Here is a 19,933-nt window from a genome sequence, read left to right on the forward strand (position 1 = left end):
ACCTGGACTTAAATTGCATATATCAATGAGTAGTTGAATGACATGGCATATTGCTCTCAAAGTTCATATATAAAATATGAAATTAATCATAGGAATGCATCTTTAAGAGACCCAGTGTATCACAAGGTTTTGAGGTCAGGAGCTTGGGTTTCAATCTTGTTTCTTTCACATCTTACCTCTCAAACTCTGTGTGTTAGTTTCCTCATCCATAATAGAAAGAACACAGAGAGGGTAACTGCATTGTAATTTTGTTATAGTGTGTGTGTGTGTGTGTGTGTGTGTGTGTCTGCCCGTGTGTGTGTGTGTGTGTGTGTGTGACAAATTATGTAAAATGTGCTTAGAATATTGCATTGCATGTAGTAACCATTATATAAATGATAGCCATTACTTATACAGCCTTGCCACCTAGCGCTGCTCATAAGCTAAGGAAGGAAGAGAGCAATTGAAATTAATATTTGCTGTTTACCTCTCATGTGTCAGTCTCTGTAAAGTGTGACCACACAGAAGCGTAGATACCTAGATGGATAGATGGAGACAATCAGATAAATTTTTCTAACCCATGCAGCAACCTTATGAGATACTTGTCATTTTTACAGTACATCTGAAGATATGTACATTAAATTGCACTAGGTCACATGGCTCACATGTGGCCAAGGTAAGATTTTAACCAAATTCTTAATAACTCTAAAGTAAAATCCTATCTTTTTCAAATATCCGATGACTTTGAAAACAGACAAAAGAATAAATAAACCACTGTCCCACTGTAGTCCATTGTAGTCCCACATCTCATTGACACTCCGAGGCAATAACATTACAGCATATTAATTCCCTGGTTCCCTTAGGTTTCTCTGTGCCTGCCCCACAGGGTGTTTGAATGGTTAGATGGCATAAACAAATGAAGTTCGCATCACAATCACTGACAGGATATGCTTTACATAAATGAGAGAACAACCAAAAACATTTTGTTCCCTTGCTGACAATATTAACACAGCTCATTGAATACTTTACTTGTTTGCTTTAAATATTTACAAGCATATCTTTTAAGATTAGGAGAAAAGTTTTTGCATTTCAAGCTCGGGTTTGATATTTTTCCACTCTTGGAAAAATTCAGAGACCCCAGAAGCAAGCATTTGCAGAATTTTTAAACTCGACATCCTGAATTATACTACCATGAAAGTAAATGCCAACTAACTATTTTTGTTTGCACAGAACATATAATCAGTGAGGAGACCAATACAATATATTTATTATATTTGAATTAGAAGACAAATTGTCGCTAGTTTTTTTTTTCCACTTTAATCAGTCAACTAATATTCATCAGGCACTCACTGGAAGCCAAGAATTCTAGTAAATGCCAAAGATGGAGAAATGATTAATCATTTTGGTTTAGTGTCTTGAGAGGATTTGTGGAGTCACCCTAAACTCCTTCCTATCAAAAAATATACTCACAGATGATGTTTCCTGGCATTTGTTTTCACTTCATCATTATCACTTATACTTTATGTTGTGCCCAAGATTATGTATCCGAGAAACCACCAAGGAACTGACACTGATGCAAACACACGAGGCTTTATTTACAAGCTCCAGCTTGGGTCCAAATATACCTGACACAGTGGAGCAGGGACTTGGACCCCAAGGTGGGTTTCAGCTTAGTTTTATGGGCTGGTTTAGGGGACCTCCAGAAGGGGTGGAGGAATTTCTCAAGTTCTGTTTACATTCTGATATGGGGCTTTCAAGGGGATTGAACTCTGTTCTCATTCTAATATGGGGCTTTCTGCCACTGGTTTGGGCTCTGTTTTCATTCTAATATGAGGCTTTCTAGGAGTTAAGCTGTAAGCTGTTTTGTTTATTTTTCCTGTAACTGAAGTAATGTAAATTTCAGCTCTTATTCACAGGGGCCTGGGATGGCTGTACTTGTGCTAACTCTGAATTTAAAGTGGAATGGCCTTAATTTTCTTGGCCTCCACATTTCCCCCTCTCAGAGGAACCTAAGGAAGGACCCAATCATGGGTCCAGGTTGCTCTCAGAGTGAGCCGGGGGGAATGATTAAACCAGGATTCGAACCAACCTTGTTGCTGTTCTTGCTCCCGTTTACATCCCAGGGAAGAAGCAACATCCTACGTTTAAGGCAGCACATAACCTCCCCCCCCCCACCCCGCCTTTGTTGTAAGAAGACTAAGTCTAATCCCCTTCTATTTTGAAGGACAACCTCAGACTAGGGAGTCTTGGAGATGGGAAATAAGTGAGAACGGCGCAGTCTTAGCTTTAGGGGATTGTCCTTGTCTGGTTGGCCTTTCCATTCTGGAGCAAAGTCCTTGAGAACGGCGTGTGGGTCAGCTGGCTGGACATGGGCATAGTGGACCCAGGGAGTAATCCCATCGACCTTGAGAGTGGTGGGAGTGGTCAGGATCACGATGTAGGGTCCCTTCCAGCGAGGTTGAAGTGTCCGGTGTTGGTATCTCTGCACGTACACCCAGTCACCTGGCTGATATCAACGGGGGTCTGGGGTGAGGGTGGCTCAGTCTCGTGGAGGGTCCTCAGCTTCTGCCACGCCTTAGAGACAAATCCTGGACCGTTGTCTGATCCAATCTTAGCAGGAAAACCATACCTCGGTTAGATGTCTTCCAGCAGTTTCTTGGTCACGGTCTGCGCTGTTTCATGTTTGGTGGGAAATGCCTCTGTCCATCCTGAAAAAGTATCTATGAACACTAGTAAATATCTGTATCCATTTCCAGGTTTTACCTCAGTGAAGTCCACTTCCTAGTAGGCTCCTGGGTGGTCCCCCTGGAGCCAGGCGCCCTTAGATCCATGGGCGGTGGCATTAGTTGACTGACATGCATGGCAGCTTGCCACAATCTGCTCCATCTTTGCTCGAGAGTCTTTAATAGTGATCTTTGCATGTCGTATGAGGTTTTCCATCTTCCTTGTCCTGTGAGTACTCCGATGCATTTTGGATAGGACTCGCCGTCCTAGTTCCTCTGGTAGGATGATGCTGGAGTCTGCAGCCCTCCACCAGCCACGCAAGCACTGGGTCATAGGCAAGCATTTGATCCAGTGTAAGTCAGTGTCAGTATAGTTGGGGGTGTTGAGCAGGGTCGGTGCCCCCGGATCGGGTCTCCGTTTCCATGGTTAGAGCTGCCCCCCCATATCTGATTCCTTCTTGGATGAAACTGCTGCCGTCTGTGTACCAGGTGGCATCCACATTCCGCAGCGGCTGATCCTGGAGATCAGCTCTGATTCCATGCACCTGTGCCAAAATTTCTTGACAGCCATGCGGGGGGGGGGGGGCGGGGGGGGTCCCAGTCTGGGTTAGGGAGATGAGAGGCATGGGGTATTGGTGGACCCTGACAGGGTCTGCCCCCGGGTTTAGTTCTATGTATATGGCCAGTGGGTGCCAGGCCATCCCAATTCCCCCAGTTTCTGCCCACGCTTGGGGAAATTCCCACAGCCAAGGGTCAATGTCAGTCACTGGGGCTGAGGGGGTTTGGTGGAGATGATATTCGTCTTCTAAACTCAGGACAAGCACCTGAGTTGGGTGCCCCTCTTTGTTTAGGATTTTTGCCCCTTCGGGGTGGAAGCAAATTTGTGCCCCTCCGGATGGGGTGTCCTGGGGGTTTCTCAGATCCCAGACAAGCCCCCAGATGTTGTGCCCAAGATTACATATCTGAGAAACCACCAAGGAGCTGACACTGATGCAAACACACGAGGGTTTATTTACAAGCTCCAGCTTGGGTCCAAGTATACCCGACACAGTGGAGCAGGGACTTGGACCCCAAGGTGGGTTTCAGCTTAGTTTTATGGGCTGGTCTAGGGGACCTCCAGAAGGGGTGGAGGAATTTCTCAAGTTCTGTTTACATTCTGATATGGGGCTTGAATTCAAGGGGATTGAGCTCTGTTCTCATTCTAATATGGGGCTTTCTAGGACATTAAGCTGTAAGCTGTTTTATTTTCTTGTTTGTTTTGTTTTGTTTTGTTTTGTTTTTCCTGTAACTGAAGTAATGAAAATCTCAGCTCTTATTCACATGAGTCTTGGATGGCTGTACTTGTCCTAACGCTGAACTTAAAGTGGAATGGCCTTAATTTACTTGGCCTCCATACTTTAAATTAAAAAATAACCTGTACGTTTCATTATACCACACCATCTGCTCTGCCAAGAGTACAGCATACCACTGTCTATTGAATCTGGACAGAAAGAGCAAACTCATCTCTAGCCATCATTCTAAGGCAGACTCTAAAGTCAATTTCTGTTTAATAATAGCTGTATTCTTCTTCTCTTTATATCATCCTCAGTACAGCCATTAATCCATCAATTCTTTAATCCTCTGAACCAGCTATTGTGAAATATTTAGGTACAGAAAAGTAAGCAAATTCAGATCCCTACATGTAGAATCCAACTCTCCAATGGAAGACAGAGTCATTCATCAAACAAGTAAGATAAAACCATCAGCCATGGGACCTGATAGCTACTAAATTCTGAAATACATTTCTCAGGTTTATATTTGAAAGGGAGTTTGGGCTTGGAGTCTTTATTTGCTTACTTGTTTGCTTGTTCACTAACAATAAAATACCGTGTAATTATATCTGTTTTCCTCTTTCCTTCAATAAACCATTTTAGGATGTTTGAATTCTCATAGAAAGAAAACAACACAGAATATGGAATTGATGGATGGAAACTACACCTTGGTGACCGAGTTTATTCTTTTAGGGTTTCCAACCCGCCCTGAACTGCAGATTGTCCTATTCCTCGTGTTTCTGACATTGTATGGTATAATTTTAACAGGGAACATTGGATTGATGATGTTAATCAGGACCGACCCTCACCTTCAAACCCCTATGTATTTTTTCCTTAGCAACCTCTCCTTTGCAGACCTTTGTTTCTCCTCAGCCATTGTTCCCAAGATGTTGGCCAATTTCCTCTCAGAAAATAAATCTATCTCCCTTTATGGCTGTGCCCTACAGTTTTATTTTTCCTGTGCTTTTGCTGATACAGAATCCTTTATCCTGGCTGCCATGGCATACGATCGCTATGTTGCCATCTGTAATCCTTTACTGTATACAGTTGTGATGTCTCGGGGCATCTGTGTATGGTTGATTGTCTTGTCCTACATTGGAGGTAACATGAGTTCCCTGGTTCACACATCCTTTGCCTTTATTCTGAAATACTGCGATAAAAATGTCATTAATCATTTTTTCTGCGACCTCCCTCCCCTGCTTAAGCTATCCTGCACAGACACCTCAGTTAATGAGTGGCTTCTCTCTACATATGGCAGCTCAGTGGAAATTTTCTGCTTCATCGTCATTGTCATCTCCTACTATTTCATTCTGCGCTCAGTCTTGAGGATCCGCTCTTCCAGTGGCAGAAAGAAAACCTTCTCCACGTGTGCCTCTCACCTGACTTCTGTGGCCATCTATCAGGGGACTCTTCTCTTCATTTACTCACGGCCCAGCTATCTGTATACTCCCAACACTGATAAAATTATCTCCGTGTTCTACACCATTATTATCCCAGTGCTGAATCCGTTGATTTATAGTTTGAGAAATAAAGATGTAAAGGATGCCGCTAAGAGAGCTGTAAGGTTAAAAGTGGATTCCTCATGAGCTATAAGGTTCTGGGATTCATCTAAATCCCCAGTTACAAACTCTAAATGGAATTTGTGACATGCCTACCAGCAGATACACAATGGATGTTATCAAACACTCGTTTTTCATACAGCAGAAATTCAAGTTGTAAAATGAGGCAATAAAGCATTTAAAAGTTTCAAAATTGCTGGTAAATAATACTACTATTGAAAGATTATTTGCTTGAAGTTAATGCTAAAGTGTGCTTTATCCTATTGTCTTAAGGGATATAGTAAAGCATGCATGTATTTGTTCGTGTGTAATATATCTCATTCACATGGTAGATTAATGGATGATGAAGGAGGCTAGATTCTCTCGGTTCATATGCCAGCTGCATACTCAGCTAATGAGTGACTTTTTGAACAAGTTACTTCATTTTCATGCTTCAGTTAACTTCTTGTAAAATGAGGAGAATATGGTACACATATCATTGGCTGTTGGATGGTTAACTGAGCAGATGCTGTAAATAGTACCTGCACCATTTTAAGCCCTTGATAGATATTAATATATATATATTTGTATAATAGCTCACCTTAATTAAAATGTATATTTACAATGAGATAATGAGAGGCAAGTATGTTATCTAAGCAATAATACAAAATAAATCTATTTTCTTAACTTCAGTTCAGTAATATGATGCTAACCTTCTCTACCCAATGTACTCCTAAGTAATTTTTTTGGAAATTTTGTCTAAGTAGCACCTTGAAGAATATAGATTAATTTCAAGGAAGGCCATTTGCCTTCCTGTCTTCTTTCTTTTATAAACCAAGGTTTTACTAGAGGGATGAAACATCTTTCTCTGGCATCTCAGAAACAGAATCAGCCCTGCAATATATCACCTGTATCCTCAAGCAGAGATCAACCCACATGACCTGGTGGGACTTTGAAGACTGAAATGAGAGGCATGAATCTGCAAAGTATATTATCATAATTAAAAATGTCTACTGTGCTTTATTTTTATTATATTATTTCTTCTCTATGATAATAAATATTTATAATCTTTGACCTGGAAATATCAATGTTTACAAAGTATGTTTAAAGCCAGGTACTCTTTGTTGCAAAAATCCCCAAAAGACACAGCCTGAATCACTGTCAGTTTTAAATTCCCCTAGGAATCTTGTCTTTGGATTTCTGACCAATCGTGTTTCTCCTGAGCATTTTGATTGTTTCATGTGGTAAGTCACTCACAGCTGCACACTCACCAAAGTACTCTAATATTTTTATTTTTACTTAGCCAAGATTACTTGTCTGAGATTATAGAGAATCACGCAAAGCAATATCAGATGAGTAATTATCTATAGCTTTTCATGTTTGCTAAGTTCTGAAATTCCATAAGCGTCTATTAGGAGGAGTGTATATGGTGCAATATTACATACCCAGCTGCCTATGAAACCCTTAGTTTTGCGACAGCACTGCCTTTTGATGCTGAATAATTATGGCACCAAATATTACACCACTAAAAAAAAAAATAGCCATTTCCAAGTGAAGAAATACCTGAAATTAAGGAGTATTGGTATTTTTTTTCGAGGTCTGGAGGGCTGCTGTTATTTGCTGAGCTTTCATGATGGTCCACACTGCTTTTCCCCCAGGGAGAATCCTATATTTCCTCCGGGGGTACAGGCACCTATTAAATTCCCAAGACTCCGTGGTAGCCAGCAAAGCCCAAATTTCTTTTTTAGCCCTATCATAGTCAGAATTTCCTGGGGCTACCCACTTAGCTATGCCCTCTTTTTCTTTGGTCTGTGCTGAAGCCTTTGTGGTCCCCATATTATTGAAGCTGCTTAATTCATAACTTTGGTAATAAAAGCAGAACCACTATAAACATTAAGGAAAGAGGCTATTTATGACCAATCCTCATGCAAATTTCTCTTTTTAATAATGCTATCTTGAAACCTGGCTGGGAAGATTTGGGAAATGCAGCTCCCAGCCACAACCACATTGGCAGCAGGATCCCAAATAATCCACCCCCTTTTCAACATGCCAGTCAGAGGCATGTCTTTTACTCACAACCCACTTTCAAATAAGACAACAGCAAAAGTATGCTTATTTTTAACAGATGCATGCATGCAATGGAAAGAAAAGGAGTGACACAAAGTTTCATATGCCAATTTATCCTTATGCAGTGGTCCAGGGTCTTTGAGGCTGTCACAAAGCTTTCATATCCCATAACATGCAAAAACCTTGAAGTAAAAGTTTAAACCTTCTCAACGTATCTTATGTTAGGAATCAGAGGAAGTAGGAGAGACAGAAATACTAGTCATATATCACTATATTTATATCACAACAAAGGAAAAGCAACATCATAACTCCTACAGTCTTGTTTTCCCCGTGGGACTCATGATCATAGCTGGTACCATAGAATTTCCTTTTTTCCACAGCCTCTGCCGTAACCCCTTTAATTTCAATTAGCATCCCAGTTGTCTTGTTTCCTTGTCTTGTGAAGTGGCCCAAAGCTTGATCCCTCAATATAGGTATCACTTCTACTTCTTTTTATCTGAGCCTGTTACTGTTTTCCATTCACTCTTTAATATTGGACATGTGAGTTCTCAGAGGTGCCCCCAGAGGCTCTCTTACGTTCCAGAAACACACCTCATTACCCTATCTCTATAGTAAAGATCACCTGTTCCCCTTATATTCAGGAACAATCACCCTCGACTGGTAGAGAAACCCCTGTTTCCTGTTGACTAAGTAGCATGAGGTCAGTGACCAGATGCAGTCTTGGTATTAGTTCAAGGGAACCACTTTGTGTTCCCTGATGTAAGAATTATTTTTTTTATTATTAAACAAAGACCAACAGCCCCTAAAATTATGAGGATAATAAGCAAATTGTTCATTAGTGGACCATTAGTAATAATAAGACAGGAGCTACCTCTTTTTCTCTGCTTTTTTAGAATTATCTGCATCTAGATGAACTTCTTTAAATGCATTATTTTTGCACATATGAACTCTATTAATAGATAAATCCCCAAATACAATGTATTATTATTCTTCTCATATCACCTTTCATTTTAAATAGCTAAGAAGATTCAGCAATGAATATTTAGAAAGCAGTTACTTTTGCAAATCATGTACTAGGGAGCTTAGAGAATATAAAATATAAACATTGGTCTTATTCCTGAAATCTCAAATGTAGTATATTTTATATATTTTTATATATAATTTTTTATGAACAAAGGGAACATAATTCAGTAAAGGATACACTAAGTATAGAAAAGGTGATGGAGTCCTAATGTCAATGAAATGGTGGATGATGTGTGGTGGGGGGTGGGAGAAGGTATGCTCCTTCATGAGCAAACAAGGTACGATCGACAAGAATGCTTTTAGTATGTTTGTTCACAGAGCCAAAAGGCAGAAACAACTCAAATGTTCATGCAACTGATGAATCAATCAACTAAATGTATTATATCCATAAACTGAAATATTATTCAGCCATAAGTGACACGGAATTCTGAAGCAAGCAAAAACATGGATGAACTTTGTAATCATTAGGCTGGAGGAAAGAAGTCTTACCCCACTTAACAAATGCCCTATAATGCTGTTTCTGTGGGATGTCCAGAGCGGGCAGTGTGTGTTGTGCCCAAGATCGCGAATCCGAGAAACCACCGAGGAGCCGACACCGATGCAAACACGAGGGTTTATTTACAAGCTCGAGCTTGGGTCCAAGTGTACCCGACAGCAGAGCAGGGACTTGGACCCCGAGACTAAGAGGCGTAGAAGCTTTATAGGGGCCAGTGGCCAATGGGATACACAGAAAGTTGCACAGTCATGTTGATCCACACGCAGGTGGCCAATTGAATTATATCTTACCAGCTCAAATAGTATCCATTTGAGCTGCCTATTACTTGGGTCAGAATCGGCGAGCAGTTTTGGCGGGCACAGGCAGGGTTACATTGTTGTGAGCCGATTTCCGATTAGGGTGTGCCCAGTGGCTTGACTAGGGTGGGACAGCGCCTTAAGCAATAAGCAGGTCATGTGGGGGTCATGCAGGAGGTGGCGGGTGTAGTACAAAATGGAGTTAGTCCTGCTCTGCTTGTCCAGGGGTAGGGGATTTTTGTTAAGTTTCCTGGGTCCCACATTCCCCCTTTTTTCAGAGGATCCTATGCAGGACCCAATCACGGGTCCAGGTTGCTCTCAGAGTGAGCCAGGGGGAATGATTAAACCAGGATTCTAACCAACCTTGTTGCTGTTCTCCCTCTCATTTACATTTAAGGCAGCACATAACCCCCCCACCCTTTGTTGTAAGAAAACTAAATCTAATCCCCTTCTATTTTGAAGGACAACCTCAGACTAGGGAGTCTTGGGGGTGGGAAATAAGTGAGAATGGCATAGTCTTAGCTTTAGGGGATAGGTGATTGTCCTTGTCCGGTTGGCTTTTCTATTCTGGAACAAAGTCCTTGAGAATGGCCTGTGGGTCAGCTGGCCGGAGGGGGTATAGTGGACCCAGGGAGCAATACCGTCGACCTTGAGAGCGGTGGGAGTGGTCAGGATCACGATGTAAGGTCCCTTCCAGCGAGGTTGAAGTGTCCAGTGTTGGTATCTCCGCAGGTACACCCAGTCACCTGGCCGATATCGATGGGGGTCCGGGGGAGCCCAGTCTCGTAGAGGGCCCTCAGCTTAGGCCACACCTGCTCATGGGTTTGTTATAACATTTGGAGGGAGAAAAGAAGTTGGTGATCATCAAATTCAGCAAGCACCTCAGGTTTTAAATTGGGGATAACAGGTGGAGGAAGACCGAACATGATCTTGTACAGAGTCAGTCCCACCTTATATGGGGAGTTCCTCACCCTATATAGGGCGAAGGGGAGGAGAGTCACCCAGTCCCCACCAGTCTCCAGGGCTAATTTAGTTAAGGTCTACTTTAATGTTCTGTTCATCCTCTCTACCTGTCCTGAGCTCTGGGGCCTATATGCACAATGTAATTTCCAATCTGCCCCAAGTACTAGTGCCCCTCCCCATGTTACCTTAGAGACAAATCCTGGGCCGTTGTCTGACCCAATCTTAACAGGAAAACCATACCTCGGTAAGATGCCTTCCAGCAGTTTCTTGGTCATGGTCTGTGCTTTTTCAGGTTTGGTGGGAAATGCCTCTGTCCATCCTGAAAAAGTATCTACAAACACTAGTAAATACCTGTATCCGTATTTTCCAGGTTTTACCTCAGTGAAGTCCACTTCCCAGTAGGCTCCTGGGCGGTCCCCCTGGAGCCGGGTGCCTGGGTTAGATCCATGGGCGGTGGCATTAGTTAACTAGCTCACATGGCAGCTTGCCACAATCTGCTCAATCTTTGCTCGAGAGTCTTTAATAGTGATCTTTGCATGTTGTATGAGGTCTTCCGTCTTCCTTGTCCCCATGTGAGTGCTCCGATGCATTCTGGATAGGACTCGCCATCCTAGTTCCTCTGGCAGGATGATGCTGGAGTCTGTGGCCCTTCACCAGCCACACAAGCACTGGGTCATAGGCAAGCGTTTGATCCAGTGTAAATCAGCATCAGTATAGTTGGGGGTGTCAGGCAGGGTCGGTGCCCCTGGATCAGGTTGCGTGGTTGCTAAGACCTGGGTCACCAAAAGGGCCACCTCCTTTACTTTTAGATCGGCCCGCCAGTTTCCCCTGGCTACTGGCGTGTCTGCCTTTTGGTACCCCGGACAGTGGATGAGGGCTAGGGCCTTGGGCAGCCAGAGGGCCCTCAGGAGTTCAAGAATCTCCGTTTTGTTTTTAACAGTCTCTCCCTCTGCTGTCAGGAGCCCTCTCTCCCTGTAAAGGGCTCCGTGGATGTGAGCGGTGGCGAAGGTGCACCTGCTGTCGGTGTAGATGTTTATTCGTTTACCTTCCCCCATGGTCAGCGCCTTGGCCAGTGCGATCAGTTCTGCCCGACATCTGCACAGCTGATGTTCCGGCTGCCAGTGGCTCGGCCCAGACAGTCTCTGTTTCCGTGGTTACGGCTGTCCCCGCATATCTGACTCCTTCTTGGACAAAACTGCTGCCTTCCGTGTACCAGGTGACGTCCACAGTCCACATTCGGCAGTGGCTGGTCCTGGAGATCAGCTCTGATTCCGTGCACCTGTGCCAAAATTTCTTGACAGTCATGCAGAGGGGGGTCCCAGTCTGGATTAGGGAGTAGCGTTGCAGGATTCAGGGTTGTTGGTGGCTTAAATAAAATTCTGGTCGGGTTTAGCAGCAGGCTCTGATAATGGGTCAGACGGGCATTGCTGATCCAGCAGTCTGGGGGCTGTTTGAGTACCCCTTCAATAGCATGTGGAGTGGTAACATGCAGTTCTTGCCCTTGCCCCATGGCCAGTTTGTCTGGATCCTTGACCATAGTGGCCACCGCAGCAATAATTTTTAAGCATGGGGGCCATCCAGCAGCCACCGTGTCCAGCTTTTTGGAGAGATAGGCTATGTGTCTCTTCCAGGGACCTAAGTACTGGACAAGGACCCGTTTTGCCACCCCGCCTTTCTCATCCACATACAGGTAGAAGGCTTGGCTAGATTGGGAAACCCAAGAGCCGGGCAGACAGTAAGGCCTGTTTAAGGTCTTTAAAGGCTCTGTTCATGGCCTCTGTCCATTCAAAATTTTGCTGGTGCCTGGTGGCCTCATAGAGGGGTCTGGCCATCTCAGCAAAATCCAGAATCCATAAGCGACAGAACCTTGCTGACCCCAGGAATTCACGTACCTGGCAGATGGTTTGCGGCTAAGGGATTCTTAAGACAGTTTCCTTCCGTGCATCTGTCAACCATCTTTGTCCATCCTTTAATTTGTACCCAAGGTAGCTCACCTCTGCTCTGCAGATCTGGGCTTTTTTAGCTGAGGCCCGGTATCCTAGGGCCGCTATGGTCTGGAGCAAGTCCCTGGTGCCTCGCAGGCATGGGTCCTGGTCCTCTGCTGCCAACAGGATATCATCTACATATTGTAATAAAGTCAAATGAGGGTGCTCGGAACGGAACTCACCCAAGTCTTCGTGTAAGGCCTCATTGAAGATGGTCGGTGAATTTTTGAATCCTTGTGGTAGTTGAGTCCAGGTGAGCTGGCCATTGATGCTTTTCTCAGGGTCCGTCCATTCAAAGGTGAAGAGGTCTTGGCTCTTGGACGCTAAAGGCAGGCTGAAAAGGCATCTTTTAAATCTAATACCATATACCAAGTTTTGTCTGGAGGCAGGGTGGAGAGGAGGGTGTATGGGTTTGGGACCGTAGGGTGCATATCCTCTACTCGCCAGTTGACTTCCCTCAAGTCCTGGACTGGCCTGTAATCATTAGAGTGCGGTTTCTGAACTGGCAGCAAGGGAGTGTTCCATGCCGATTGGCAGGGCCTTAATATGCCCAAGTCCAGTAGTCCCCGTATGTGGGGTGTGATTCACTTTCATGCTACTAGAGGCATGGGGTATTGGCGTACCCTGACAGGGTCTGTCCCCGGCTTTAGTTCTATGTATATGGCCGGTCGATGCTGGGCCAGCCCGATTCCCTCAGTTTCTGCTCACACTTGGGGAAATTCCTGCAGCCAACGGTCAATGTCAGTCATTGGGGCTGAGGGCATTTGGTGGAGACCATATTCATCTTCTAAACTCAGGACAGGGATCCCTGGGTGGCGCAGCAGTTTGGCGCCTGCCTTTGGCCCAGGGCGCGATCCTGGAGACCTGGGATCGAATCCCACGTCGGGCTCCTGGTGCATGGAGCCTGCTTCTCCCTCTGCCTGTGTCTCTGCCTCTCTCTCTCTCTCTGTGTGTGTGTGTGACTATCATAAATAAATAAATTTAAAAAAAAATAAAATAAACTCAGGACAGGGGATCCCTGGGTGGCGCAGCGGTTTAGCACCTGGCTTTGGCCCAGGGCGCGATCCTAGAGACCCGGGATCGAGTCCCACATCATGCTCCCAGTACATGGAGGCTGCTTCTCCCTCTGCCTGTGTCTGCCTCTCTCTCTGTGTGACTATCATAAATAAATAAAAATAAAAAAATAAAAAAAATAAACTCAGGACAAGCACCTGAATCGGGTGCCCCTTCTTGTTTAGGACTTTTGCCCCTTCAGGGTGGAAGCAAATTTGTGCCCCCATCTTGGTGAGCAAATCCCGACCTAACAACAGGTAGGGACACTCAGGAATGACCATGAAGGAGTGGGATACCTGGCCCGTGCCGAGATACACAGTTCTTCAGGTAGTCCATGAGTATTGTTTGGTGCCCATGGCCCCTTGCACCCATGAAGTCTTGTTTGCCAATTTCCTTTGGGGTTGTAATAAAACCGAATGTTGTGTCCCAGTGTCCAGTAGGAATTCAATAGGTTGCCCTCCACTTTAAGAGTTATCCTGGGCTCGGGGAGGGGTGCCCAACACTGACTCCCCTAATTGTCCAGGTCCTCCATTTCCAAGATCTTGGCAGGGGCCTTAGATCTTTTGTTAGGGCAGCTTTTTACCCAGTGGCCCTCTTCTTTGCAATAAGCACATTGGTTTTTGTTCAGCTTAGGGTGCTCCCGATGGGGACCAGGGCCATCCTCCTTACCTGTCCCTGAAGCCAGCTTCTTGAGGTGTCTCCGTCTTTCCTGTGGGTTATCCATGGTTGTGGCCAGCAGGATCTTGGCCAGGTTTCGGGTCTGCCGGTCACTTAGTTTGGTTTGTTGTTCTTCCAGACTTTATTATTGTAGACTCGTTCTGCTACTATCACTAAGTCCTGCAAGCTCTTCTCTCTCAGTCTCTCTACTCTTTGCAATTTCTTTTTAATGTCCGGAGCAGCCTGGTTAACAAAAGCCATGATAATTGTGGCCTTTGTTTCTGGGGCTTCTGGGTTCATAGGGGTGTACTGCCTAAAAGCCTCTAAGATTCTCTAAGAAGGCTGCTGGACTCTCATCCTTACCCTGTCTCACATCATAGACTTTGGCCAGATTGGTAGGCTTGCGCGCGGCAGCCTGGAGACCTGCCCCTAGAGTATGGCGGTGGACCTGGGGTCTCTCCTTACCTTCAGCTGAGTTGTGCACCTTGAGGGGTGTAAAAAGGGTTTTAGCCAAGGAAGGGAATTTTTCGGTCATGTCCTGCCAGGCCAGGATGTCGGGCACCTGGTCAGGGTGGCCGTCTGGTTTGTCCCTGAAGATCACGGCCTTAACCTGTAAGATAATAGGTAGGTGGAAAGTTCCTTCTCGGGGCCATCCCATGTCAAAGGTTGGCCATTCTGATATGCAATAAATTTGGAATCTCTCCCTCCGTATGTCTATGCTCAGAATACGAGCTCTTTCCCTAACATCTAAGAAGTCGGAGAGCATAAGAGACAGGGGAGTGGTTTCTGTCTCCCCCATTATGTCCCCAATCCACACCAAGACACAGGCAGTAAAGACAACAAGGACCCAACAACACAGACAAATGCAAAAAAAGTTAACAAGGACATAGTAACACAGACCAACGTTCCAATGCGATCGCAGAGACAAAACAGAAAGTAACCCGAAGGGCTGGCAGCCGGCCCTCCTCACAGATGAGGACCCCCATCCTCCTACAGATGAGGACCTCGGTCCTCCTTACAGATGAGGACCCCATCCTCCAGGCGGGGGCAAGGGACGTCTCCTCAAGACCCCAGGTCGACGGCCCGCCAGCGCGTCTGCCTAAGCCAATGTCGACCCAATACAGATCGGAATTCCTACAGGTACAGTAGTTTAGAGCTCTCAGAAAATATGTGCACAAAAGGTGGAAAAAGTTGAGTTCACTCACCACGCGTGAAACCCTCTGGATGAGGTCCTGGGGGTTCTCGGATCCCGGACGAGCCCCCAAATGTTGTGCCCAAGGTCACGAATCCGAGAAACCACCGAGGACCCGACACCGATGCAAACACACGAGGGTTTATTTATAAGCTCAGGCTTGGGTCCAAGTGTACCCGACACAGCAGAACAGGGACTTGGACCCCGAGACTAAGAGGCATAGAAGCTTTATAGGGGCCAGTGGCCAATGGGATACACAGAAAGTTGCACAGTCATGTCAATCCACACGCAGGTGGCCAATTGAATTACATCTTAGCCTATAGTATCCACTTGAGCTGGCCTAGTACTTTGGTCAGAATCAGCGCGCAGTTTTGGCGGCACAAAGCAGGGTTACATGGTTATGAGCTGATTTCCGATTAGGATGTGCTCAGCGGCTTGACTAGGGTGGGGCAGCGCCTTAAGCAATAAGCAGGTCATGTGGGGGTCATACAGGAGGTGGCAGGTGTAGCACAAAATGGAGTTAGTCCTGCTCTGCTTGTCCAGGGGTAGGGGATTTTTGTTAAATTTCCTGGGTCCCACAGTGTGCAGGTAAGAAAATTGGTTATTGGTCCCTGCGAGCTGGAAGGGGGCAAGGAGTGTGGCACCTAACAGGAATGGGTTTCTCACAGTTCCAGGATTAGACTATAGTGATGGCTCAACAATCTTGAAAATATGTTAAAAACCAAAAAACTATATACTCTGAAAGGGTGAATTTTACACCAATCAATGACACTTCAATAAAAAAAAAGAAAATACCCTGGAATTGTAGTAACATACCTAAACTGATTATGAAGGAGAATGTTTCAAATGCAGAAGAAACAAAATGAACAATCAAAAGGAGCTAGAAATGATTAAGGGGGAGGGTCAACTTCATTTTCATTAGATTTTTCTCTTTGACTAGAGGAGAATGATATAAATTCAGAGAAGCTGAAGAATACAGAACATGAAAGATTCCTAACTCTGGGAAACGAACAAGGGTGGTGGAAAGGGAGGTGGGTGGGGGGTGGGGGTGACTGGGTGACAAGCACGGAGGGGGGCACTTGATGGGATGAGCACTGGGTGTTATTATATATGTTGGCAAATTGAACACCAATAAAAATAAATAATAATAATTTTGGGGGCTCTTGGGTGGCTTAGTAGTTTAAGCATTTGCCTTTGGCTCAGGTCATGATCCTAGGTTCCTTGGATCCTCTCTGCTCAGCAGAGGACTTGCTTTTCCCTCTCTAGTTCCCCCTGCCTGTGTTCTCTCTCTCTCTCTCTCTTTCTCTCTCTCTGAAAAATAAACAAATAACATGGTTTTGGGGTCCTGGGACTGAGTACCCCATTGGGCTCCCTGCAGGGAGCCTGCTTCTCCTTCTTTCTGTGTCTCTGCCTCTCTCTACGTGTCTCTCATGAATAAATAAATAAAACTTTAAAATAAATATTAAATAAATAAAATCTTTAAAAAATAATAATAATTTGGAGTTTTCGTTCTGGCATAGATCAACTTGATGACAGTGAAACATTAAAGCTCAGTCTTTGCCTGTTTCTGAATTCACAGGGAGCTACACAGAACCAGAAGTATAATTACTGACATGTTTGTGTAACATCAAAGCCCAAGGGTAATAGCTTCAGAGATTTAAGTCCCAAAAGCATCTGCTAAAATAAAATACCAGCTCCCTATTGTTTGGCCAATAAAGACCTGCTCATTTCAGGTAGGCTTTGAGGTTCTAATTTAAAGAATATGGGGGGGGGGACTTAACCTTTTAGGGAAAAAAAGAGATTTTTAATGATCTTTTCCCTGCTCACTGAATTAAATAAACTCCACAATTTAATGACCAAAAGTATTTTCTTTTCAAAATTGAAAGAATCTATCTGAACTTAGTATTCACAATATAACTTTTTTAATTATTTTGTTTTGATGTTGGTTTACAGAAAGCTTCTATACTTTCCATCCCTGGGTAAGTATATCTATGAATTTAAGTGTTTCTTGTTTTGTTTTGTTTATTTAAAATATGACGTAGGCAGCACTTTACAATTAGCGACAATCACAAATGTGTCTTCATGTGTACCACAGGCCATATTTACCTCTGTCTAAAGAACAAGTTCATTGTCCACTTTCTATTCTCAGGTACCACAGAAACATACATACATGTAAAAGTGTGACACACACAGACATACACACACACAAAGAAGGGAATCCTGGATCTCTCAGAAAAATTTATTGTTCCTCATCTTACTTCCTTTTCTTTCTTTTTCTTTTTTCTTTTTGTTTTTCTTTTTTTAAGAGATATATAGAGAGAGCAGGGTTGAGGGGAGCCAGCAGAGGGAGAGAGAGAATCTGTTTCAGTTTCTGAGATGCCAAAGAAAGATTTTCCATAGCTCTCATAAGACTTTGGCGTATTAAAGTTAAGATAGACAGGAAGCCAAATAGTCTGCTTGCAATTAACCTATATTCTTCAAGCTGCTACTTAGAAAATGCTTCCAAGTTACTTTGGGGTAGATTGGGTGTAGAAGGTTAGTTCATGTTATTGAACTTAAGAAGATGGATTTGTGGGATGCCTGGGTAACTCAGCAGGGTATGATCCTGGAGTCCCAGGATAGAGTCTCACATAGGGTTCCCTGCATGTAGCTGCTTCTCCAGAACTCTGCTTATGTCTCTGCCTCTCTCTCTGTGTCTCTCATGAATAAATAAAGTCTTAAAAATGAATTAATTAATAAAAATTTAAAAAGAGATATAAAATGGATTTGACTTCCTTTTCTCCACTCTGCAAAATCTGAAAAAAAAAAAAATGACTGCTGATTTCAGGGATTGTACACTGAAATACACAGTTTAAAGATAAAATAACACCCCATGATATTTAGTGTTTGGTTCATCAATTTTGTTTTACAGAAAAATAGTCTAAGCATGCTGAATGTCAAAGCTCAAAGAGATTTAGAAATACCCAAAAAAACCCACTACTTTAAAAATGAACTGTATTCAGCCCTAATGCCAATTTAGGTGGCTTAAAATATTTACTTGTGCAATGAGATTCATTTTGAATTGATAATAGTGGAAAACAGAGTTGAGGGGTGGGGAGAAAATATAGGAGGTGAAAGAATGGAATCCTTGTCACAAGTGAACATAAATTCAGTTTTTGTACTTTTGAGTGTTACAATGGAGAGGGACATGATAATTACATATCTTATCTTCAGAAGCAAAGCAATATGATAATTCATATCAGAAAAAAAGGCCATGGGGACTTTTTTCTTACAAATACATTTAATAATAATGAAAATTACACTTCACCACACTTCTAGAGTGCTGGCAATTTCAGATTTGTTTTAACAGAGGATGGGAAAAATTGGCAGGCATGCCATCCTGTTTGTGTGCAAGAAGACAAGAACCAAAGAAATCAGAGTAACTTGGACTTCTGATTCAATCATTCCCACAGATGACGTTGAAGAGATGAGAGCAGAAGACAATGGTTCCACAATAACACAATTTGTACTCTTGGGATTTTCTGACCTTCCAAATCTCCAAGGGTTACTATTTGGGGTGTTCTCCATCATTTATGTTATTATCTTAATTGGAAATAGCCTCATAATAATAATAACCAGTCTTGATGCTGCACTCCAGAAACCCATGTATTTTTTCCTGGCAAATTTTTCCTACTTGGAAATCTGTTATGTGTCTGTCACCCTCCCCAGGATTCTGGTGAACCTTTGGACTCAGGACAGAAGTATTTCTTGGTTGGGCTGTGCCACTCAAATGTGCTTTTTCCTTATGCTGGGAGCCACTGAATGTTTCCTCCTCGCTGTGATGGCCTATGACCGCTACGTGGCCATTTGTAACCCTCTGCATTACCCTCTCATCATGAACCACAAAATGTGCGTCCAACTGGCTGTTGGCTCCTGGATTGGTGGAGTCCCAGGCCAAATAGGACAAACATGGCAGATTTTCTCTCTACATTTCTGTAATTCTAACCAAATCAACCACTTCTTCTGTGACATACCTCCCATCCTCAAGCTAGCCTGTGGGGACACTGTTGTGCATGAGATAGCAGTCTACGTACTAGCTGTGTTGTTTGTTGCAGTTCCATTTCTGTTAATACTTGCCTCTTACAGCAAAATCATCTCCACCATTCTGAGGTTGCCAACAGCCAGAGGACGGGCCAAGGCTTTCTCCACCTGTTCTTCCCATCTCATTGTTGTACTTTTATTCTTTGGATCGGCTACCATCACCTACTTAAGGCCCAAATCCAATCATTCTGCAGGAACTGACAAGATGTTCTCTCTTTTCTATACCATTGTGACTCCAATGTTTAATCCTATGATATACAGCCTTAGGAACAAGGATGTGATTGCAGCACTCCGAAGACTGTTACTTAAAAAAATAGTGTGATGAGATTAATTGTAAATGCTTTAGCTGCTTGCCACACATTGATCAGAGGAACATTTCAAATCTCTACATTCCCTTGTAAGAAGGTAGCCACTTCCAGCTTATGATGTATTTCTACATACTTCTAGTTGCCAACCTACAATTTACTGTGCTTGGATACATACCAGGCAATTAATCTGACTTCAGTGCTCCAAGCCTAAATAATAAGCCCCCCTCATGAATAAAATAGTAATGTGTACTATTCATTTCATA

The 19,933-nt window shown here is 43.7% G+C and overlaps 2 protein-coding genes across 2 annotated transcripts; both read left to right on the forward strand.

Moving 5' to 3' along the window:
• Positions 1–4,653: 4,653 nt before the first annotated feature.
• Positions 4,654–5,598, forward strand: LOC129514884 (olfactory receptor-like protein OLF1). The gene has a single exon (XM_055333577.1). The coding sequence runs from the start codon at positions 4,654–4,656 to the stop codon at positions 5,596–5,598; it is 945 nt and encodes a 314-aa protein (XP_055189552.1).
• Positions 5,599–18,748: 13,150 nt separating this feature from the next.
• Positions 18,749–19,684, forward strand: LOC129514911 (olfactory receptor 10AG1-like). Its single transcript, XM_055333600.1, has one exon. The coding sequence runs from the start codon at positions 18,749–18,751 to the stop codon at positions 19,682–19,684; it is 936 nt and encodes a 311-aa protein (XP_055189575.1).
• Positions 19,685–19,933: the final 249 nt, after the last annotated feature.

This window comes from Nyctereutes procyonoides, unplaced genomic scaffold (assembly GCF_905146905.1).
Source record: "Nyctereutes procyonoides isolate TBG_1078 unplaced genomic scaffold, NYPRO_anot_genome, whole genome shotgun sequence".
Classification (NCBI taxonomy): domain Eukaryota; kingdom Metazoa; phylum Chordata; class Mammalia; order Carnivora; family Canidae; genus Nyctereutes; species Nyctereutes procyonoides.